This window comes from Phoca vitulina, unplaced genomic scaffold (genome assembly GCF_004348235.1).
Source record: "Phoca vitulina isolate PV1807 unplaced genomic scaffold, GSC_HSeal_1.0 scaffold2, whole genome shotgun sequence".
NCBI classification, from domain to species: domain Eukaryota; kingdom Metazoa; phylum Chordata; class Mammalia; order Carnivora; family Phocidae; genus Phoca; species Phoca vitulina.
The window spans coordinates 93974271-93998161 of NW_022589705.1; the positions used below are offsets into that span (position 1 = coordinate 93974271).

The 23891-nt window shown below is 43.7% G+C and overlaps 1 protein-coding gene across 3 annotated transcripts in view; it reads left to right on the forward strand.

The window, feature by feature from the left end:
* The first annotated feature begins 2300 nt into the window (after nt 1–2300).
* The window catches only part of CLSTN1 (calsyntenin 1), a 76419-nt gene continuing 54828 nt past the window's right edge, over nt 2301–23891 (forward strand). The window contains exon 1 of one of the 3 annotated variants that reach the window (XM_032394091.1): nt 2301–2593. In XM_032394091.1, the coding sequence (XP_032249982.1) occupies nt 2503–2593 (91 nt within the window). In that variant the 5' untranslated portion in view covers nt 2301–2502. Of the gene's footprint in view, nt 2594–3012; nt 3095–23891 lie in introns of those variants that run through there. The other 2 variants (XM_032394083.1, XM_032394072.1) reach the window with 2 other exon arrangements.

Here is a 23891-nt window from a genome sequence, read left to right on the forward strand (position 1 = left end):
TTTCATTGCATCATCTCATTTAATCCTGACAACTCCAGGAAATAGCCATTGCTATCCCATTTGACAGGTGAGGAAAGAGACTCGAAGTTCCGTGACTTGTTGAGATCATTCATAGTAGAAGCAGCCAGAGTTCCTGTCTGGTGCCTCTGACTGTACTGTCTGGGTCCTTTCCACTAGAACACAGTGGGGAGCAGAAAAAGACACACGGGTTACTTAGTCAATGGCACAAAGTAGCAGATTATCAGTCCTGGACTGCCTGGTTTGGGCCGGCCTGATGGTCAGGAGGACTTCCTGCAGGAGATAGCCCAGGTCTGACTCCGAGCAAAGGTGAGGGAGGATGTGCTACATAATGCTGGCCCTGGGCAGAAATGAACTTGAGCACAGACTTTGTTGAGAGAGTAGGTCCTGAGGTCAGCTGGGTGGGGCCCGAGGTTGAGGGGTGGGAAGCCTGGCAGAGCTGTCTGGACCAGATAAAGTGGCAACAAGGAGCTAGCAGGAGCCGGCGGGGGGGGGGGGGGGGGGGGGGGGGGGGGGGGGGGGGGGGGGGGGGGGGGGGGGGGGGGGGGGGGGGGGGGGGGGGGGGGGGGGGGGGGGGGGGGGGGGGGGGGGGGGGGGGGGGGGCTCGGAGAGGATGACTCTGCAGTGCTGGCTGAAAGGAGTGCAGCTGTGAGGCCTGGAGATGGTAGGGGCCAGGTAGGTACCTCGGGAGGGGTCCACCCAAGGGGAGTCCAGTCCTCTTGGACCCAGGGAAGGGGGTGGCAGGGGAAGGAGAGATGGAATCTGCAGGCTTTACTAGAGGACGCCTTCGAGGGACAAAGGACAGGGAGGAGCATATTCCATTACAGGATGCTTTGAAACTCCCATCAGGTCACATGAGGCCTCTGTTCACCGCTGTTCAAGGTCTTCCTGTGGCCCGGAGCATCATCTGGCCACGAAGGCACCTCACACTCTGGCCTGAATTTATTTTGTGGGCTCTTCACCCACTACCCTCCTAAATAAATCCTCCGCTCTCCTCCTACTTCTCCCAGACTCCAAAGGGGCCCCCCTCCTGAACCCCACCCCAAGCTGGCCTCCACAAAGCCCACCGGCCTGCCGGACCCTCTTAGCTTTCACGGCTATGACAATCACAGTGTTCCAATCACCTTCCAGAGCTCTTGTAGCACCGTCTAGAATAATTCACATTTTACTGTTATTTAGCTTTTGCTCTTCGGGTCTCCCTAACGTCACCTCCCTGGCCTTGACGGCTGAGTGTTCTTTTCACTGTAGTTGTCACAACTGGGGATGTCATTTTGCCTTTCAGTCTTTGTTCCCTCATCTGCAAAATGGGGCCAATGATGTCTCACAGTGCCTGGCAGAGGGGCCCATCCATGACTGTGCCAGTCCTTTCCTCTAGCGTGGGGTGGTCCCAGGGGCCGAGGGAAGGTGGGGAAACCAGGACAGAAGGGGAGGACTCAAGCCCCCCCCCCCCCCGAACCCTTCTTTATCCAGTTGGATCTCTGCATTTCTAAGGGACCACCGGCATCACACTCAGATCATCTAGAAAGGGCACGCACAAGCCGTCTTTAAACAGCCATCACAGATTTCTCCAGCAGACGAAGGGATCTGCATTTACAAATTCCGGACGGACTCCCTGGGGCAGCTAATGCCCCCTCCCAGGGCGGAACCACGGCAGCACGTGCTGCGCGGTCCCTGACTGTTTACAAAGTGCGTTTCGCTGACCTCCATCTCCTTGAAAACCTTTCACGACCCCGCAGGCTCCCTGTCATCACTTCCACTTGGCAGCAGAGGACACCAAGACTCTGGGAGGCGACGTGCCTTGCCCGAAGTGGCCCAACGTGTTGGCCCTCAGGGGCCCCGGCTGCACCCTCCAGCGGGGTCTGCACTCCGCGGGGCTGGGGCTGCGAAGGGCTGAAAGGCCGGCGCCGGCCCCAGGGTACCGCGCTTGGCTCCGGAGCCCGGGGGCGCGCGTGGGGATGAGGGGCTGATGCTCTCGGCCGCAGCGGGGGCAGGGGGTGCAGCCCCCAGACATCTCGCCGCCGCTCGGGAGGTACCCCAGGCGCGGCCCCGCGGGCGCGCGCTCCGGACTCCGCCGGCGATCCGAGGCGCGCGCCCCGCCCCCGCCCTCCCCCCCGCGCGCGCCCCTCTCCACCTCTCCCTCGCGCGCGCGCCCCCCTCCCGCCGCCACCCCGCCCCTCCCGCGCGCGCGCGCGCGCGCCCCTCCCGCCGCCACCCCGCCCCCGCCGGTACCCTCGCCGGACCCGAGAGAGCGCGCCGCCGCCATCTTAGTTGCTGCCGCCGCCTCCAGCCAAGCGCTACCTCGGCGGAGGGGAGGGCGCCCGCGGCCGGAGCGCGCGGCCCAGCGTCGCGGCGGCGGCTCGTCGTACCCCGGACTCGCCGCGGCGCGAAGCAGCCGGCTCCGGGCCGCGAGAGCCCTGCTCGGCGCCCCGCGCTCGTGCCTGCCGCTCCCGCCTCGGGCCGGCCGCGGCGCCGGGAGCCGGAGCGATGCTGCGCCGCCCTGCGCCCGCGCTGGCCCCGGCCGCCTGGCTGCTGCTGGCCGGGCTGCTGAGCGGCGGCGGGGTCTGGGCCTCGCGAGGTAAGCGGCGGGCCGGGGCGGGGCCGGGGGAGTCGGGGCGGGCGCGGGGGGCCGGGGAAGCCGGGCTCCGTCCCCAGGCGGGGCGCCGGACCCCCGGTTGGCGGCCGCGCGGGGCTGGCGGGGACGTGCAGAAGGGCCCAGGGGTCGGTCCCCCTTCCTCCGCAGCGCCTGCAGGCGGGGGTGCCCCCCGGTGAGAGGCCGTGTACGTGTGTTGTGTGCTCAGATGTGCATCAGGCTGGGGGTGCACGCACAGTTTTTGGCGTGTGCTTACATAAGAGCCCACTCCTCCGCATCCCTTTCCAAGGACCCCGGTTCTCTGCTGCTGCACCGCGGACACCGCATCCTCGCCCCTTTTAGATCTTGTCTGTTTTCAAACGAGCAGAAGCTGAAACTTCTCGCTCTCCACCCACGTTTCATCCAAAGGTGAAATTGTCATGAGGTTTACGATCGCGGTCTCACCCCGCGTTAGAGATCTGCGTCTCCTCCGCTGCCGACACCTCGGTGCGGTTTTTCTGACGGTGATTTAGATCGTTCAGGGGCTCTCTGATTCCTCAGGGCCGACATTATTGTACGGTTACTTGGCAAAAAAAAATATTTCTTAGTGAATTGTTTTGTTGTTGTTTTAACCTTCATCCACTTAACCTTTTAAACAGTACACGCTTTCTGATATTGACTGATCTTGCCAACGAAAAGCTTACGCATTGCAGATACTTGCTTCCGAATGGATCTTGGAATCGTAAACATTTTCCTTGGCCTTGGAGCAAAGTAATCTAGGTGTAGTCTATAGAGGACTGGGATCTGTTCTTTTGATTTTTTATTTTTAATAAAAAATCGGAGGGGGAGAGCTGATGGAAGTCTAAATGAAACGGTCATATTTCGTATTAGCAAGCTTTTAAAAAATCCTCATTTTCTCTTCCTTGGCATGACAGACGGAGTTAAGTATGGTGTTCACAAATTAAAGGGCAGAAGAGGCAAATGCGTCTTTTGTTCCGCGTTCCTTTCTTCACATTGGGGCTGATAAACTTTGAATACTTCATTTCTAACATTCTGTTGACTGTCATAGTCAAGTCTCAGTCACTAAGTATCTAATCGCTCTCAGTTTGATTTTTAAAAGTTACATCAAGCTGAGTTTGAAATGTTCTTTCCAGATGTGGAATGGAGGTCTGAAAGTCTAATATATCCAAGAGAAAATGTCAAAGTTCTGCTTCTCTTGGGGAAAACCCACACATTTCACAGAAATATGTGCTTGGATTGAGTATTTTGGGAATAGTTCAGATATATTTAGTTTAGTCAGTGATAACATTTCTTGTTAAAATCCGTATTTTCTTGTTTGTCCATTCACCTCCATTTGCGATTCATCATTGAATTACTTGGGTTATTCAACAAATATAAATTTCAGCTATCAAATATCTTCATTGTGGTGGACTAACAGAACTCTTATGTGAAAGATGTGTTTTGCTGACTTTCTAAGCTTTTCTTGGTGCATTTGTAGTATTTAAGAATAATTAGTGTTCAAAATAAAAGCACAGTTTAAACATCAGTTATTCTGTTGCTTTTTTTTTTTTCTTTTCCCCAGCCTGCAAGGTAGAAAATGTCTTGTGAATATTACAAGAAATGCTAATAAAATGATTTCATTTTGAGGGGTTACAAGTGGATTTTATATGTAAATACGCAATTTGTAGAGACACTTGCTGTGGGCTCATTTTAAAAGGTGATCATTTCAACTAATATTCTGATTTTTTTTATTGCTCTAAGACAGTACGACATGAACTGCTGGCCATACTCTACCTCTAATAATTATTAATGGGATAAATATCACATATAGATTGCTGGAGAGAATGTTAGGTTTTGTAATATAAATTGCATGTTGACTATTAATTAGTTGTTTAATAGAGAACTCCGAATTTCACTTTAATTTGTAGCTGTCGTTCTTAAAAAACATCGAATAAATCAAAATATTAGGCATATCCTTGGCATGCCCTACGCTTCCTGCTTTCTCTCCAGTCAGTCAATGATCAGGAAATAGTAAATTGAAATGGAGCATATAGAAAGCTTATGAATATATATATATATATATTTTTTTTTTTTTTAATGCGAGCACGGACTGCATTTCAAAGCCAAATAAATCATTTTCATTGTTATTGTCCTGTTTGTTTGCACACAGACTTCTCAGTGAGGCCTCCCCTCACCATCCTCTGTGAAATTTCATCTCTCTCTGATCCCCTGAATCCTCCCTTCCCTGCCTTACTTTCCTTCTTTCCATAGCACTTGATCCCATTCAAACAGCCTTATTCTGTTTATTGTCTGTCTCCCCTCACTAGGACAGAGGCCCCGAGATGGAAAGGTGTTTGGTCTGTTTTGTTCGCATGTGAATCCTGGACAACTCTTATCTCAGTTTCGACAGCATAGTATTTTTATGTCCTAATTTTCATCTGACAGATAAATGTTATATACTGAAAAAGGCATTACAGACTATAAAACAAACCTAAATTCTGCATTATGATATAGAAATTCATTAGTAGATAATTTTTCAAGGATCTTTGATTGCAGTGTTGGGGATATTAGACCATAAAAATCTGTAGCAGCTTTTGAAGGCTGTAGCTTTGTGGCTACCACTCTGAGTCTAATTTTTTTTTTTTTTTAAGATTTTATTTACTTATTTGCCTGAGAGAGAGAGAGAGGGAGAGTACAGTCAGGCGGAGCGGCAGGCAGAGGGAGAAGCAGGCTCCCTGCTGAGCAAGGAACCCCATGTGGGACTCCATCCCAGGACCCTGGGATCATGACTTGAGCTGAAGGCAGACGCTTAACCATCTGAGCCACCCAGGTGCCTCTGAGTCTAATTTTTAAAAATACTGTAGTTCTCTGCTTTTTTGGAAAGTGGTTTCTTAATTTGTTACCTTGTTTTTCAGAAGTAACTTTGAGGAAAAGTCTTTAGAATACAGACTTCAATATTATACTTAATCTAACAGTTGTATTGCTGGGAGTAAATGTCATTTATTTCAAATAGGAGACCTATAACTACTAAAGAAATAAGATAGATTTTTAAAAATAATTTTTTTATTAAATTTTTTTTTAGATTTTATTTTATTTGACGGAGAGAGAGAGAGTACGAGCAGAGGGAAGCGGCAGAGGGAGAGAGAGAGGGAGAAGCAGGCTCCCTGCTGAGCTCTATCCCGGGACCCTGGGATCATGACCTGAGCTGAAGGCAGACGCTTACCTGACTGAGCCACTCAGGCACCCCAGATGATAAAATATTAATAATTCTGAACGTACTCCAGTTTAAGAGCTCTAACTCAGTTAACTGGAACCTTCAGTTAACTAGAGTTCATCTTCTGGCTGCAGACCCCTTTTAGGCGGAAAAGCATAAAACCAAGCAGTTTCATAGGAATTCTTTTGCAAAAGGAAGTTTTAGAAGTTCATATCATACATTATCTGTGTCGGTACTATTTGATTTTTAAACGAAAAAAAGCAATTAATATTTCAGTTTTAGATATGAAGAATATGACCCATAAATGAAATTTTAATGAAATAAAACATTTTTGCATTCAAGTTAGAAAATGCTGTAATTCCATGATACTGGTTTCAGGACTTGGCTGAGTTTATTAAACCATCTCTTAATGTTTAATGTGAGGATGTTAAAGTTTTAAGACATTTTTAAAAATGATTGAGTGATTTTTTATTTTATTTTTTTTAAAGATGATTTATTTGACACAGAGAGAGCACAAGCAGGGGGAGCAGCAGAGGGAGAGGGAGAAGCAGGCTCCCTGCTGAGCAGGGAGCCCGATGCGGGGCTTGGATCCGAGGACCCTGGGATCATGACCTGAGCCGAAGGCAGACTGAGGCACCCAGGCGTCCCAAGATTGAGTTATTTTTATTATTGCTTCCTAAGGCAGTAAAATATAATTTCAGGGGCAAGGGTAAAGTTTTCATTTATAAGAGTTGAAACAAAATCGGAGGTCTGATTATCCTGAAAATCACCAAGAGTCTGTTTCTAACTTACTCTGGTTAATTGAGGTTTAAGATCATTATGCTTTAAAAAAAATATATCTTTTTCTGTGGTCTTGATTTGGTAAGAGCAGAGGTATTTGAAGATATGTTGTGTCTTTTATAAATGGAATTTAAGATAATTGATTTGTTACAAAATGCAGAGTTTGGTAGAGCTTCAGAAATAGGGATTCAAGATTGGGGGAAATGATTTACGCGGCGTTGTGTTCTAGCACTGTATAAAAACAACATTTTGATATTAGTAGAGACTGTGCAAAAGCCAGAGATGGGAACCCTCAAACTGACGACATTCCCTTGCCTCCTGTGAGCTGATGATGTGCTGTGGCCATCCTTTCTTAGGGCCACCACCACCTAGGAATGGGGATACTGCATTTGTTTGTCCCCGATTTGATAGGTCCTTTCTTCTCTGTGTTTTAGGCATATTTTTGTTCATTTTCTCATTTAGCTGTAGGATATCATTGTTAAAGTTTTTCACAAGATGTGTTGCCAAGGCTTTTTCATTTTTAAAGTTTTAGATGAAAATTCATTTACTTCAAAGTAACTGAATTGAGAACATCTTAAAAAGCTATAAAACACATCTATTCCAGAACCCCAGTAAGAAGTAGGTGGTGCCAGAGTAAAGGAGGAATCGTGTTTTCCTTTTTTACCGGAGGTCAGGCATGAATATTATCTTTCAGCCATCTGTTTTGGACCAGGCTGATTCTCTTGTGATAAGAACTTTAGAATCTGCTACTTTTCAAGTCTACCTTGATCTGTACTTTCTTTTTTTTAGATTTTTATTTATTTATTTGACAGAGAGAGACACAGCGAGAGAGGGAACACAAGCAGGGGGAGTGGGAGAGGGAGAAGCAGGCTTCCCGCCAAGCAGGGAGCCTGATGCGGGGCTCGATCCCAGGACCCTGGGATCATGACCTGAGCCGAAGGCAGACACTTAACGACTGAGCCACTCAGGTGCCCCTGATCTGTACTTTCTTAAACTCATTGTTTAGGGCAAAAGAAGACTCTCTTTTCCTTCATCCCCTCATTTATTAAAGATTTATTTGAGAGAGAGAGAGTGTACATGCTCGTGTGTGTGTGTGTGGGGGGGTGAGCAGTGGAGGGGAGAGACAGAGAGAGAGAATCTCAAGCAGATTCCCCACTGAGTGCAGATCCCGATGCAGGGCTCAGTCCCAGGACCCCAAGATCACAGCCTGAGCTGAAACCAAGAGTCAGGCGCTCAACTGACTGTGCCCCCCAAGTCCCCTCTTCATCCCCTTTTTTTAAAGTTTTTTTTTTTTTTTTTAAGATTCTGGGTTTTAAAGATTTTATTATTAAAGTTTTTATTTTTTATTTTTTAAAGATTTTATTTATTAGAGAGAGAGTGCACAAGTAAGAGAGCACAAGCAGGGGAGCAGCAGAGGGAGAGGGAGAAGCAGACTCCCCACTGAGCAAGGAGCCTGATGTGGGGCTCGATCCCAGGACCCTGAGATCATGACCTGAGCCGAAGGCAGCTGCTTAACCAACTGAGCCACCCAGGAGCCCATAAAAATTTTATTTTTTTTAACTTTTTTTTTTTAAGAGAGAGGATGCATGAGGAGGGGGGGCCGGGGGCGGGGGGCAGGGAGGGGCAGAGGGAGAGGGAGAGAGAGAGTCTTAAGCAGGCTCCATGCCCAGCGCAGGGCTCAATCTCATGACCCTGAGATCATGACTTGAGCTGAAATCAAGAATTGTTTGATTAGCTGACAGAGCTCTGTGCCCAGTGTGGGGCTCGAACTTACAACCCTGAGATCAAGAATCGCATGCTTTACTGGCTGAGCCAGCCAGGCATCCCTAATAGTTTTTTTTTTTTTTTTTTTTTTTAAGTAAGTTTTGCATCCAGTGTGGGGCTTGAATTCACGACCCTGAGATCAAGAGGTACATGCTCTACTGACTGGGCCAGCCAGGCGTCCTCATTTCAGAACATTTTCATCACCCCAAAGAGGAGCTCCTGAGCCTTTAACTGTCACTCTGATTTCCCCTTTCCCCAGCTCTTGGCAACCACCAATCTACTTCCTTTCTCTATGGATTTGCCTGTTCTGGGCATTTCGTATCAGTGGAATCCTATTGTATGTGATCTGTTTGTGACTGGCTTCTTTCATTTGATGTTTTAAAGGTTCATCTATGTTGTAACGTGTATCAGAACTTCATTCCTTTTTATGGCTGAATAATATTTGCCATAGGTCTGTGTCCCTCCAAGATTCGTATGTTGAAACCAAATCCCCAATATCATGGTATTTGGAGATGGAGCTTTTGAGAGGGGATTAGGGTCTGAGGGTAGAGTCCTCATGAGGCATGAGTTCCCTTATAAAAGAGAACCCAGAGACCTCCCTAGTCCCTTCCACCAAGTAAAGACACAGCGAGAACATGGCCAGCTGCAAACCAGAAGAGGGATCTCACCAGAACTCAAACATGTGGGCACCTTGATCTTGGACTTCCCAGTCTCCGGATCTGTGAGAAATAAATTTCTGTTGTTCATAAGTCACCCAGTCTGGTATTTTGTTTTGGCAGCCCAAATAGACTAAGACACTATTTCTTTATATGGATAGACCACATTTTGTTGATGTGTTCGTCACTCGGTGGACATTTGGGTGGTTTTCCACTTTGTGGCTACTGTGAATAATCCTGCTCTGCCCATTTGTGTGCAGGCTTTGTGTGCACACATATTTTCAGTTCTCTGGGGTGTACACCCAAGAGTGGAATTGCTGAGTTGCATGGTCACTGTTTAACATGTTGGGGGACCTGCAGAAGCATTTCCCAGAGTGGCTGCACCACTTACACTTGCTCTTGACCTCTGTAATTGCTTCTGGGAGCTTTTTTCTATTTTTTTTTAAGATTTTATTTATTTATTTGACAGAGAGAGAGACAGTGAGAGAGAGAACACAAGCAGGGGGAGTGGGAGAGGGAGAAGCAGGCTTCCTGGTGAGCAGGGAGCCCGATGCGGGGCTCAATCCCAGGACCCTGGGATCATGACCTGAGCCGAAGGCAGACCCTTAACGACTGAGCCACCCAGGTGCCCCTGGGAGCTTTTTTCTAATCAGATACATATTTCATGGTTGTCTGCGTTTTCTTACAAGGGTTTTAAGTTGCTGATGTTTTCCTGCTCTAGGGATAAATTGGTGTTTCATCCAACCAGCCCCTTCCTCCACCATCTTCTCCTGTATCATTTCCAATGTCGTAAGTTCTGCCCTCTACACCTAAGTAGCCTTCCTTGTAAAAACAGATATTTCTTCACACTTCCCTGACATTTGATCATTCAGCCTGGGCACCTGCTAGCACAAAAAGCAACACTTTCCTGGAAAAACACTGAGACTTGAGTTGGCTTTCCTTAGGTCTGAAGCTTACCAGTCCTTCAAATCTTTGCCTCATCCAGCCCTGCAGCTGTTTTGTTTTTACCACCTCTCACTTTAAGAAAGGCTGAGACCGTTTGCAGCCTGCATCCAACCCCAGGCTCTGATTTCTGGCCGTGATGAGGAATGGGCTCATAAGGTGCAGACTCTCTGGTTGGGGGACAAGCAGAGTGAATCTCAGCTTCCAGGAGCAGGGTTTAACTTTTTGAAAGGAAATGGATGAAATGCTAGAATTCTTTTTTTTTTCTTAAAGATTTTATTTATTTATTCCGGAGACAGAGAGAGAGAGAGCCAGCGAGCAGAGGGAAAGGGACAAGCAGACTCCTCGCCTAGTGCGGAGCCTGATGCAGGGCTCAATCCCAGGACCCTGAGATCATGACCTGAGCCGAAACCAAGAATTGGACACTTACCTGACTGAGCCAGCCAGGTGCCCCCGAAATGCTAGAATGCTTAAACAACTAGTTTAGAATATGACGTTTCTTCATTCATTACATTTTTGTTCTGCTAATTGGCTAAAAAGTGTGTTTTTTTACAGTGAATTATTTTGTCTCGTCCTTTGATTTTATTCTTAAGTAACGATTTGTTATTTATCCAATCTTTAATCATAGTATAAAATACTTAGAAAAATGTATGTCTTCCGATTCAAAGTGAATTTTAAAACTCAGTGAATATGAATGCCATCTTTGCTTAAGACCTATTTAAGGTGTAACAAAGACATTCTGAGCTCTTCCTAATACTTAAAATTTTTTTCTTGTATAATACAATACTTTCATTTTAAGGATCACCAAGAAAAAAATTGATTGTCATAAACTTAAATTGAAGATATGTAAAACTTGAAAATGATTTGTATGAAGTTGTCTATTAAGTGGCTTTTAAAGAACATAATTTATTACGTCTGAAATGCAGAATCCAGTCACATTTAATTTTACATATTTTAGATGTAGTTAATGATGAATATTGAGAGGACCAGCTGCATAATATGTGGGGCCAGGTGCAAGATCAAAGTGCAGGCCCCTTTGCTCAAAAATTATTAATAATTTCAAGATGACGAAGAGCATTAAACCAAGCATGGGGCCCAGCAAACCTAGAAAATTGTCTTGAGTATTGATAGACTTACATGGCAGGGTATTAATAGTCGGAACGTTGGCCTGGCCCTAGCATTTTCACCAGAGCCCTTGGTCCTCTGGACCTGCTGAGATGAACCAGTTTATGCCCTGCCTTCCTCAGCGGCACCTTCCCCTGATGCCCGCCTCCTCGTGGCAAGACTAATGGCCTTAGGGTGGGGGGTGTTCACTCTTCTCTCCTCAGCACCTAGCAAAGGACAGAGTATACTCAGCTTACAATAGTGTCAGCAAATCAGAGGTAGAAGCTAATTGAGGAATAAGGTTGCTTTTGATTTGGGGGATTAAAGCCTTTGCATCAGCAGATGATGTTTACTTTTCAAATGCCTTGACTAGGGCGCCTGGGTGGCTCAGTCGTTAAGCATCTGCCTTCAGCTCAGGTCATGATCCCAGGGTCCTGGGATTGAGCCCCGCCTTGGGCTCCCTGATCAGCGGGAAGCCTGCATCTCCCTCTCCCACTCCCCCCTGCTTGTGTTCCCTCTCTTGCTGTGTCTCTCTCTGTCAAATAAATAAAATCTTAAAAAAAAAATAAAATGCCTTGACTAGTTCATGCCAGTTTCCTATTACTTATGGAATCGGTAACAAGGACAATAGAAATAATTAAAATTCTTGGATAACCCCTCATCTTTTTTTGCCACGCTTTTCAAACATTCATCAGAGTAGCTAGTAAGTAACGAAATGCACTGGCTTGTATTGAATTTTCTTCCTAGGCCCCACTCACTTGGGCTGCAGTTATTATAGGAACCCCACAGGGATTAAAAGGTGGGCAGGGGCCGTTCTCGGTATGGGAACACCTGTTACTAGTGCTGTGATAATGGGGTACCTTGATAATCCCCAGCCTGTATTATAAAGCCCTGAATTGGCAGTGTTTTTGAGCTTGCTTCTGAGTTGTTTGTAAGATATCCATTAATATCTGCCCATGATTCCTGAATGAAGCATTTTCATTTGGCAAGGGTTTAAAAAGTCCATGCCCGAGTGTAAGAAACCGCTCGTTTAATTAAGAGAAGCAACTAATAAGCATCTTCCAAACATTCACAGCCCAGAAGAGAAAATGACTTAAATTTTTTTTCTTTATATGAGATCGGTCATTTTTAAACCTGGAGGAACATGTACCGGTGGGATATTTTCATAACATAGTCTCCCTTTTCCCCTGATGGTGACTTTAATTAATAACAACTGCAACGTTAATATTTATTTGATGAAATGTTTTAGATAGGTCATCAATGCCAGTGATTAGTATATATTTGCTTATTCATTTGATAAAATTTATTAACCCCACTTTTTCTAGAATTGTTCTTTGAGTATTCTTGAAAGGCTTGAGGTTTTTACCACTACTTTAAAAAAGTAACGCATAAGGCAAGTATGTATTTGTTGCATTTTTTCTCTTCCTATTAAGTGTGTATTTATGTGGTTTTCAGTGCTGATGGACAGAGTGGAACCAGGGGCAGTGAGAAAGCAAATGTGGGCCACTTGGACCAGGCTTTGATGGTTTGGGACTGAAGGAGGAATGCTAGAAGGGTTTCCTGAAGTTCCGGTGTTATCTGGAAACTCAGCTCGGTGGTGTAGGAGAGCAGATAGGGATTTGGGGCAGAAGCCTCGACTTGGAACAGAGCAGTCCTGACTGTACCTTCTTATCTTTGGGAAATTCAAGTACAGGCAGGCAAACTGAGGCAGGCTGGTGCAGTGGGCGGTGACGGGGCCGCCACCCCCTCAGCAGTGGCCAACAAAAGTTAGTTAGATGCCTGGGTACGAGCTCCTTGACCACCTCAGCTCCGGGCAGTTGGGTGGTCTTCTCGTTCAGCTGTTAGCCGAGCTTTGACTTGATGATGTGTTGCTTCCTGGGGCCCGTTTCTGATTCCCAGGTGTATCTACCTATTAGAAATTCAAGTTAGAACTCAATTGCATTTTCCCTTGGAAACATTGTTATAAACCCTTTAAGCTCTAAAAGTGATCGTCAGAAACCCATTTAACCCATAACACAGGTGGAAACCAGGCAAATTTATAGTAAAACACAGCATGCACACTATTACAGTATTAATTTTATAAACCAGAGATGAAGTGCTAAATATCATAATATCTGTGATTTATTTTAAAATATTTCAACAAAAAATAATCAAATATATCAAAATGTTAACAATTGTTAAAAGTAGGTGATGAATAAAAAGGTTCATATTCTTCTAAAAAAAATATGGTAAGTAGGGCTTGAAGTAGTAGAGTGGCTTTAAAAGATTTTGTGGGGAGCATTAGCTGTGATCAGTCACGCTTGGCTCACACTGGGACTGAAGAGGGTGACTTCTAAGTGACCTGGCCTCTGAGAGGGACGGGTGGGAAAGCGACCCGTTCATTGTGATCTTGAAGAGGAAGAAAGCGGAAGCGGGGAGATGTGGGCCAGGAGGCCCCCTGGTGACCAGGTGGCAACACTACAGGGGTGGCTGAAGCCTGTGGGGGGGTTTGCGCAGGATGGGTGCCGAGGGCTTTCTGCCAATAGCTGTGTCTACTACATGAACTGCCTGTGTGTGCCGGTCACCCCCTGTAGAGAATGCTTACTCATGTCCATCATTTAAAGGAATGACTTACGGTCACATGTACTTTCATCAAAGAAGATTTTACTTAAGAATTGCCATTTAAAACCATTGCTTAGGGGCACCTGGGTGGCTCAGTCTATAATAAGCGTCTGCCTTCGGCTCAGGTCATGATCCCAGGGTCCTGGGATCGAGCCCCGCATCAGGCTCCCTACTACGCAGTAAGCCTACTTCTCCCTCTCCCACTCCCCCTGCTTGTGTTCCCTCTCTTGCTGTCACTCTCTCTCAAATAAAATCTTAAAAAAAAATAAAAATAAAAAATAAATAAAAAATAAAATAAAATAAAACCATTGCTTGGATTGTCCAAGTTCCAGAATGTATACAAATTAAATTTACTCCTTGTAGAGTTAATTTACTAAAGCAAATGTAAAAAAGGTGGTTTACATAACCCCCAAATATTCTTGATTGGATGTGTACGTGTTGTTTACTGGTGGTCATCCCTTCTAAATAGTGGTGACCTGGTGACTTCTAAGAGTACCGATGATAAGGATGCCTGCAGGCCCCCTCTTCAAATCATTGTCTAGGATGGTCTCTGAGGCAGTTTTTCCCTAAGGGTGTTACGTGGTTAGGTGTTATTTGGCAAAAGAGGTCTGTCATACGTAAGTTTGGGAAATGCTGTCAACGCTGTAGGACTTCTCAGAACCCTTAGCAGACTGTGTTGAAGAATTGCTGGGGGTGAGGGGTGGGGAGGTATAATCCACATTCATTCAGCTAAAGACCATGGACTCTTCCGTGACACCACTGTACCATAGAACACAGTTTGGGAAATGCTATCACCTCCATATTGTAGAAAAAGAAAAATGCGATTTAGTGCAAAAAGAATAGGTTAAAATGACCTAAAATACTGCCTCTTTGAGATCACTAGTCTTAACCCTTTTGTGTATTTCTCTAGATTTTTTTCTCTTGTAAAAATTTAAGTAGTCAGAATTTTAAACAAAATTGAGTTCACTTTATACAAGTTGTTTTGTAACTTTCTCAATGTCATTAATTAAACATTTGTCCCGGGCATGGTGGGTATATCCATTAGAAGGATGTATGTAGTAGGATCTATTTAACAATCCTGTAGGGTTCCAGACTGTTTGGTCTCAGGAACCCCTGTGCTCTAAAAAATTATTGAAGACCTCAAAGAGTTTATGTGGGTTTTATCGATCAATATTTACTCTTAGAAATTAAACTGAGAACCTATTAAAATATTTATTAACTTATTTAAAATAGCAGTAATAAACCCATTAAGTGATAACATTATTTACTATATTAAAATTAAAATATAGTTGGGCAACATATTTTTAAGGAAACACACTGTATTTTCCAAAACAAAAAACAATTTAGTGAGAAGACTGGTATTGTTTTACATTTTTGCTAATCTCTGTAATGTGGATTTAAGAGAAGTCAGCCAGATTCTCTATTCAACCCCTTGCTATCTGTTGTTTGGTTGAAGTCAGTGAAGAAAATTTAGCCTAGCACAGATATGTAGCTGGAGAAGGGAGGGCTTTGTGGACCTCCTGAAGGGGTCTTGGGGACCCCAGGAGTCCTCAGACCAACCACATTCTGATAACAGTGGTTGATGTCAAAATACAGTTGAGGGATATGTCGCCTGTAATTTGCTTCTAAATAATAGATGAAGTAGAAAGCAAAGCTTACAAAGGATTTGCTTTAAAAAAAGAGAGAAATTAGAGTTAATTGAACTGATTCCTGTAATCTTGTCTCTTCCTTATTTACATTGTCATTTGCTTTCTTGAGTGTTCTAGAAGACAGTGCGGCCCTGGGGCCCAGGCGTGGACTAGCCTGGAATGTGCAGATGGACAGCACATCTTGCTGCCACCCAGTGAGGGGCCTTTACAGGTCGGCAGTCAATACCCTGTATGTGAGGAATCTAGATCTCGTGTGCCTGTGGTTGATTACTTTGGTTTTCCTTTTAGTTTTACTGTAGGACAAATTTTTAATGAGGGAAAAGGCAAGAATAGGTGAAAAAATAGATGTTAAAATCAGATTTATTTGGACTTTTTCTTTGGGAGTATACACTTTATTAGTATTTCTAGAATGAGATCTAGAAAAAAATCAAGCTTTTTTTTTTTTTTAAAGTTCAATACTTAAAAGAAAAAATTACCATCTTTTTTTTCCTTATAAGATGGCCCTTTTGAGACCTTTAAATGGCTGATTTCATTGTAAAAGTGCTTTTTATAACTACCCCAATAAAGGAAGTCTCTGGTGCTATTTGCTTTCTTTTCCTAAAAAATCTTTTGTAGTTTTCTCAGAATCTGGAATAAGTTATACATAAGTACTTGTCCTGTTTATCTTGGTGGGGAATGGTTGTTTGGTTGTTTTGGCAGGATTCTTGGTTAACCGATGACCTAGTTCTCGGTTGGACTATATTCCATAAATCTAATTTCCTCTTCAAAGGTCAAATCTAATCCTTTTCCCTCTTTTATGATAAAGTCCTTTACTTTAATTTTTTAGTTTTTTTTAATTTTTATTTTTTTAAAGATTTTATTTATTTGACAGAGAGAAACACAGTGAGAGAGGGAACACAAGCAAGGGGAGTGGGAGAGGGAGAAGCAGGCTGCCCGCTGAGCAGGGAGCCCAATGCGGGGCTCGATCCCAGGACCCCGGGATCATGACCTGAGCCGAAGGCAGATGCTTAACGACTGAGCCACCCAGGCGCCCCCCCTTTTTTTTTTAAAGATTTATTTATTTGACAGAGACACAGCGAGAGAGGGAACACAAGTAGGGGGAGTGGGAGAGGGAGAAGCAGGCCTCCCGCGGGGCAGGGAGCCCGATGCGGGGCTCGATCCCAGGACCCTGGGATCATGACCTGAGCTGAAGGCAGATGCTTAACGACTGAGCCACCCAGGCGCCCCTTTTTATTGTTTTAAAGATTTTATATTTAAATAATCTCCAGACCCAACATGGGGCTCAAACTCACAACTCTAAGATCAAGAGTCGTGTACTCTTACAACTGAGGCAGCCAGGTGCCCCAGCGCCAGTCCTTTACTTTTAAAACCTGACAATTTGTGGGGCGCCTGGGTGGCTCAGTCTTTAAGCGTCTGCCTCCGGCTCAGGTTGTGATCCCAGGGTCCTGGGATCCAGCCCCGCATTGGGCTCCCTGCTCACAGGAAGCCTGCTTCTCCCTCTCCCACTCCCCCCTGCTTGTGTTCCCTCTCTCACTGTCTCTCTCTGTGTCAAATAAATAAATAAAATCTTTAAAAAATAAAAAAATAAAACCTGACAATTTGTTTTCCTACTTAAGTAATCTCTGGTTACTTGTATATTATTGCATTAGAACTTCAAGTACTTTTTTAAACCTGGCCTAAAAACCTACTAATCTATCTAAAAAATCAGTTTCTGAATTATATGGCCAGAATTCTAGAAATGGAGAGGATTTTAGAATCAGTTTAGCTCAATCAGCCCATTTTACCAAAGAATAAACAAGTGAAGTTGTTATTGTTGTCAGTATGATATTTTGTAGCTCATACTATGAAAAGCAGGAATATGTAGAGCCCCATCTAAAGTCTTTAACCCATTTTTTTCTGTAATAAAGAATATTCAGAAAGCATAAATTTGAGTGGCTAGTTAGGAATATTTCATGTGCAGTTAAGTCAGGAATGATTATGAAATTGGAGTGGAGTCTGGAGAAAGTACACTGTATTAAAGTCACATCATTTTTAATTCTGTAGCACTTGTTTGTGCAAACATCTCGGATGTTTGCACACTATGCCCAAATCACAGTGTCAGAGTTGACAGTGATTCTCGGCATGTGATTTTTCTCTACAATGAGGACTGGCATCAGTTAGCTAGTGTCTGCTGGGATTCACCTAATCGGGGAGCTCCTTTCATTTTGGGGGGCGGCAGCCTTCATTGCCAGATTTAAATTTTTTTTAAAGATTTTATTTATTTATTTGAGAGAAAGAGTGAGCGAGTGTGAGAGAGAGCACGAGTAGGGGGAGAGGGAGAAGCAGGCTCCCTACTGAGCAGAGAGCCCTGTGTGGGGCTCCATCCCAGGACCCTGGGGATCATGACCTGAGCCGAAGCCAGATGCTTTAACTGACTGAGCCACCCAGGTGCCCCTGTCAGATTTAAATTAATGAACCTTTTTTTTTTAAAAGAGCAGTTTTAGGTTCAGAGCAAAATTGAGTGGAAAGTACATAGAGTTTTCATATACCCTGTTCCCCACACGTGTACAGCTTCCCCCACTTTTGACACCCCGCACCATAGTGTTACATGTATTACAATCGAAGAACCTACATTGACACATCATTATCACCCAGTCCATAGTGTATGTTAAGGTTCGCTCCTGGTGTTTGTTGTACATCCTGTGGGTTTTGACAAATGTATTCACCACTGTAGGATCATACAGAATAGTGCCCACTGCCCTAAAAATCCTCTGTGCTCCACCTGTTTGTTCTCTTCCCCACCCAACCCCTCAGCCACTGATCTTTTTACTGTCTCCATAGTTTTCCATTTTCTAGAATGTCGTAGAGTTGGAATCATACAGTAGGTTGCCTTTTCAGCTTGGCTTCTTTTGCTTACTAACACACTTAAAGTTCCTCCGTGTCTTTTCATGGAGGATAGCCTTTTTTTTTTTTTTTAATATTTTATTTATTTATTTAAGAGAGAGAATGAGAGAGAGAGCATGAGGGGGGGGAGGGTCAGAGGGAGAAGCAGACTCCCCGCTGAGCAGGGAGCCCAATGCGGGACTCGATCCCGGGACTCCAGGATCATGACCTGAGCTGAAGGCAACTGCTTAACCAACTGAGCCACCCGGGCGCCCCCCCTCCTTTTTTTTAAGTGCTGAATAATCCTTGTCTGGATGGAATACAGTTTATCCATGCACCTACTCTAAAGGACAGCTTGGTTGCTCCCAAGTTTTGGCAATTATGAAAAAGGTTGCTGTCAACATCCATGTGCAGGTTTTTGTGTGGACATAAGTTTTCTACTCGTTTGGGTAAATACCAAGGGGTGTGATTGCTGGATCATATGTTAAGAGTATGATTAGTTTTGTAAGAAACTTGCCAAACTCTCTTTCAAAGTGGCTCCCAGCAGCAATGAATGAGAGTTCCTTATGCTCCATATCCTCCTCAGCATTTGGTGTTATCAGTGTTTTGGATTTTGGCCATTCGAATAGGTGTGTAGTGGTATCGTTGTTTTAACTTGCAATTCCCTAATGACATATGATGTTGAACATGTTTTTATATGCTTACTTTCCATCTGTATATCTTTGATGAGGTGTCTGTTCAGGTTTTTTGCCCATTTAAAAAATCATATTGTTTGTTTTCTTATTGTTGAGTTTGTGTTTGTTTTCTTATTGTTTGTATATTTTGGATAACAGTCATTTATCAAATATATCTTTTGCAAATATTTTCTCCTAGTTTGTGGCTGGTCTTCTCATTCTCCTGACGTTACTTTTTACAGAGCAGAGGTTTTTCAATTTTAATGTCCAATATATCAATTCTTTCTTTTTTTTTTTTTTTTTTTTTTTAAGATTTTATTTATTTATTTGAGAGAGAGAATGAGAGAGAGAGAGCACATGAGAGGGGGGAGGGTCAGAGGGAGAAGCAGACTCCCTGCCGAGCAGGGAGCCCGATGTGGGACTCGATCCCGGGACTCCAGGATCATGACCTGAGCCGAAGGCAGTCGCTTAACCAACTGAGCCACCCAGGCGCCCCTCAATTCTTTCTTTAATGGACTCTGTCATGACAGTGCCCAAGGTCATCTGCATTTTCTCCTACATTATCTTCCAGGAGTTTTATAGTTTTGCATTTCATATTTAGGTCTCCTGCATCCATTTGGATTTAATTTTTGTGACGGGTGTAAGGTCCAGTTGTTCTGGCACCATTTGTTGAAAAGATTTTGTTCCATTGTATTGCCTTTGATCCCTTGTCAAAGATCAGTTGACTGTATGTGGATCTGCTTCTAGGCTCCATTCTGTTCTGTTGATCTATTTATTCCTTCACCAATACCACACTGTGTTGATTACTGTAGCTTTGTATAAAGCCTTTTTTTTTAATTATTCTTTTTTTTTTTTTTTTTTTTTAAGATTTTATTTATTTATTTGACAGAGACAGAGATAGCGAGAGCCGGAACGTAAGCAGGGGGAGTGGGAGAGGGAGAAGCAGGCTTCCCCGCAAGGAGGGAGCCCGATGTGGGACTCGATCCCAGGGCCCTGGGATCATGACCTGAGCCGAAGGCAGACACTTAACGACTGAGCCACCCAGGCGCCCTTGTATAAATCTTTGTTCTTCTTCAATATTCAGTTGGCTATTCGGGGTCTTTTGCCTCCCTTTATAAATTTTAGAATCAGTTTTTTTTTTTTTTTTAAAGATTTTATTTATTTGAGAGAGAGAGAATGAGAGAGAGAGCACATGAGAGGGGGGGAGGGTCAGAGGGAGAAGCAGACTCCCTGCCAAGCAAGGAGCCCGATGCAGGACTCGATCCAGGGACTCCAGGATCATGACCTGAGCCGAAGGCAGTCTCTTAACCAACTGAGCCACCCAGGCGCCCTAGAATCAGTTTATTGATACCCACAATATAACTTGCTGGGATTTTGATTGGAATTACATTGAATCTATAGATCAAGTTGGAAAGAATTGCCATCTTGACTATATGGAGTGTTCTTTTTTTTTTTTTTTTTTTAAAGATTTTATTTATTTGACAGAGAGAGACACAGCGAGAGAGGGAACACAAGCAGGGGGAGTGGGAGAGGGAGAAGCAGGCTTCCCGCTGAGCAGGGAGCCCGATGCGGGGCTCGATCCCAGGACCCTGGGATCATGACCTGAGCCGAAGGCAGACGCTTAACGACTGAGCCACCCAGGTGCCCCATGGAGTGTTCTTCATGAACATGGAATATCTCTCCATTTATTTGGTTGTTTTTTGATATCTTTGATTAGATTTTTCCTCATCTAGATCTTAGGCATAAATATGTTAGATTTTTACCCAAGCATTTAATTTTTTGGGTGCTAATGTAAATGGTAATGTGTTTTAAATTCTGTTCTGTTTGTTCACTGCTAGTATGTAGGAAAGTGATTGATTTTTGCATATTAACCTTCTATCCTGCAGTCTTGTTATAATCACTTATTATTTCCAGGAGTTTTTTTGTTGTTGTTGTTAATTCTTTCACATTTTCTTTTTTTAAGATTTTATTTATTTAATTGACAGAGAGAGAGACAGCGTGAGAAGGAACACAAGCAGGGGGAGTGGGAGAGGGAGAAGCAGGCTTCCTGGTGAGCAGGGAGCCCGATGTGGGGCTCGATCCCAGGACCCCGGGATCATGACCTGAGCTGAAGGCAGTCGCTTAACCACCTGCGCCACCCAGGCGCCCCTCTTTCACATTTTCTACATAGATGATCATGTATCATCTGAGAACAGAGGATGGTTTTATTTCTTCCATCCCCGTCTGCAGACCTTTTATTTCCTTTTCTAGTCTCATTTCATTAGCTAGGATTTCCAGGACAATGTTGAAAAGCAGTAGTCATAAGGCATTTTTTTGTCTTATTCCTCATTTTAGCAGGAGAGCTTCAAGTTTCTCACCATTAAGTATGATGTTAACTATAGGTATTTTGTAGATGCTCTTTACCAAGCTGAGGAAATTCCTTTCTTTTTTTTTTTTATTTTAATTTTTTATTTTATTTTTAAGTAAGCTCTACGCCCAACGTGGAGCTTGAACTCATGACCCTGAGATCAGGAGTTGTATGCTCTACCGAATCCAGTGAGCCAGTCAGGCACCCCAGGAAATTCCTTTCTATTCCTAGCTTGCTGATAGTTTTTTTGTTTTGTTTTTTGTTTTTTTGTTTTTTTCCCAAGGAGTGTTGGATTTTGTCAAATGCTTTTTCTCCATCTTTTTTTTTTTTTTAAGATTTATTTATTTGAGGGACACCTGGGTGGCTCAGTCAGTTAAACATCTGCCTTTGGCTCAAGTCACGATCCCAGGGTCCTAGGATCAAGTCCTGCATTGGGCTCCTTTCTCAGCAGAGAGCCTGCTTCTCACTCTTTCTGCTGCTTCCCCTGCTTGTGCTCTCTCTCTGACAAATAAATAAGATATTTTTTTAAAAAAAGATTTATTAGGGAGAGAGTATGAGCAGGGTGGGGGAGGGGCAGAGGGAGAGAATCTCAAGCAGACTCCCTGCTGAGTTCAGAGCCCATTGCCCCATCACCTCATCACCCCATCACCTCATCACCCCATCGCTCCATCGCCCCATTGTGGGGCTTGATCTCACGACCCTGAGATCAGGACCCTGAGATCATGACCTGAGCCGAAACCAAGAGTTGGTTGCCCAACCAACTGTACCACCCAGGTACCCTGCTTTTTCTCCATCTTTTGATGTGATCATGTAGTTTTTCATCTTTTACCTATTGATGTGATGGGTTACATTAATTGATTTTTGTATGTTGAAACAGCCTTACATACTTAGGATAAATCTGACTTGGTCATGCTGTATAATTCTTTTTATACCTTGTTGGTACAGATTTGCTAATGTTTTGTTGAGGATTTTTCCATGAGATATATTGGTGTGATAAGATATTCATATAATATCTTTGCTTAGTTTTGGTATTAGGGTAATGCTGGCCTCATAGAATTAGGAAGTTTTCCTTCTGCTTCTGTCTTCTGGAAGGGATTATGGAGTACTGATATAATTTTTTTCTTAAATGTTTGGTAGAATTTATTAGTGAACCCATATGGGCCTAGTGCTTTCTATTTTGGAAGGTTATTCATTATTGATTCAGTTTCTTTAGTAGATTGTTTCATTTCTGATATTAGTAATTCGTGTTTTCTCTCTCTCTTTCGTTATCTTGGTTAGAAGCTTATCAGTCTTTTTGAAGAACCAACTTTGGTTTTGTTGTTTTTTTTCTTTTGTTTTGATTTTTTGGTCTCTGTTCATTTCCTGTGTTCAATTTCCTTGATTTCTGCTCTTTTATTATTTCTTTTCTTCTGCTTACTTTGGGTTTAATTTGCTCTTCTTTTCTAGTTTCCTAAGATGGAAGCTTAGAGTATTGTTTTAGATTTTCTTTTCTAATATATGCATTCCATGCTATTAATTTCCCTCAAAGTACTGCTTTAGCTGCACTCCACACATTTTGATGAGTTGTATTTTCACTTTCATTAGTTCAGAATATTTTCAGATTTCTCTTGAGATTTCTTTTCTGATCTCTGTGTTATTTAGAAGTTTAATGTTTAATCTCCAAGTATTTGGGGCTTTCCCAGCTATCTTTATGTTATTGATTCTTATTTAATTACATTATGGTCTGGGAGTAAATGATGTATGATTTTTATTCTTTTAAATCTGTTAAGGTGTGTTTTATGGCCTTGAATGTGGTGTATCTTGGTGAATGTTCCATGTAAGCTTAAAAAGAATGTGTAATCTACTGTTGTTGGATTAAGTAGTCTATAGATGTTCATTATACCCAGTTTATTGGTGCTTTTCAGTTCAACTGTGTCCTTACTGATTTTCCCAGGACCCTGGGATCATGACCTGAGCCAAAGGCAGACACTTAACTGACTGAGCCACCGAGGCACCCCCTGACAAACTGTCTTTTAATTGGTGGATTTATACCTTTGATGCTTACAGTGATTGTTGGTTTAGTTGGTTTAATATCTGTTGTCTTAATTACTGTTTTCTTTTTGTTGCCTTGTTCTTTGTTCCTTTTTATGTCTTCCATTATCAAGTACGTTGTTGCTGTTGTTATTTTGAAAAACTATATTTGTTAGATCAATTAAGAGTAAGAAAAATAAAAGTTTTTATTTTACCTTATTCATACTCCATTGCCCTTCCTTTATGTACATCTGAGGTTCTGTTTTCTTTTTTTTTTAAGATTTTATTTATTTATTTGACAGAGAGAGACAATGAGAGAGGGAACACAAGCAGGGGGAGTGGGAGAGGGAGAAGCAGGCTTCCCGCTGAGCAGGGAGCCCGATGCGGGGCTCCATCCCAAGACCCTGGGATCATGACCTGAGCTGAGGGCAGACGCTTAACGACTGAGCCACCCAGGTGCCCCCTGTTTTGTTTTGTTTTTTAAGGCTTATTTATTTGAGAGAGAGTATACGTGCATGTGCGCAAGTGGGGAGAGGGGCAAAAGGAGAGAGAGAATCTTAAGCAGGCTCCATGCTGAGCAAGGAGCCCAACGTGGGCTTAGTCTCACATCTCAGAGGTCACAACCTGAGCCAAAATCAAGAGTCGGATGCTTTACTGACTGAGCCATCCAGGCGCCCCCTGTTTTATTTTTATATTTATCC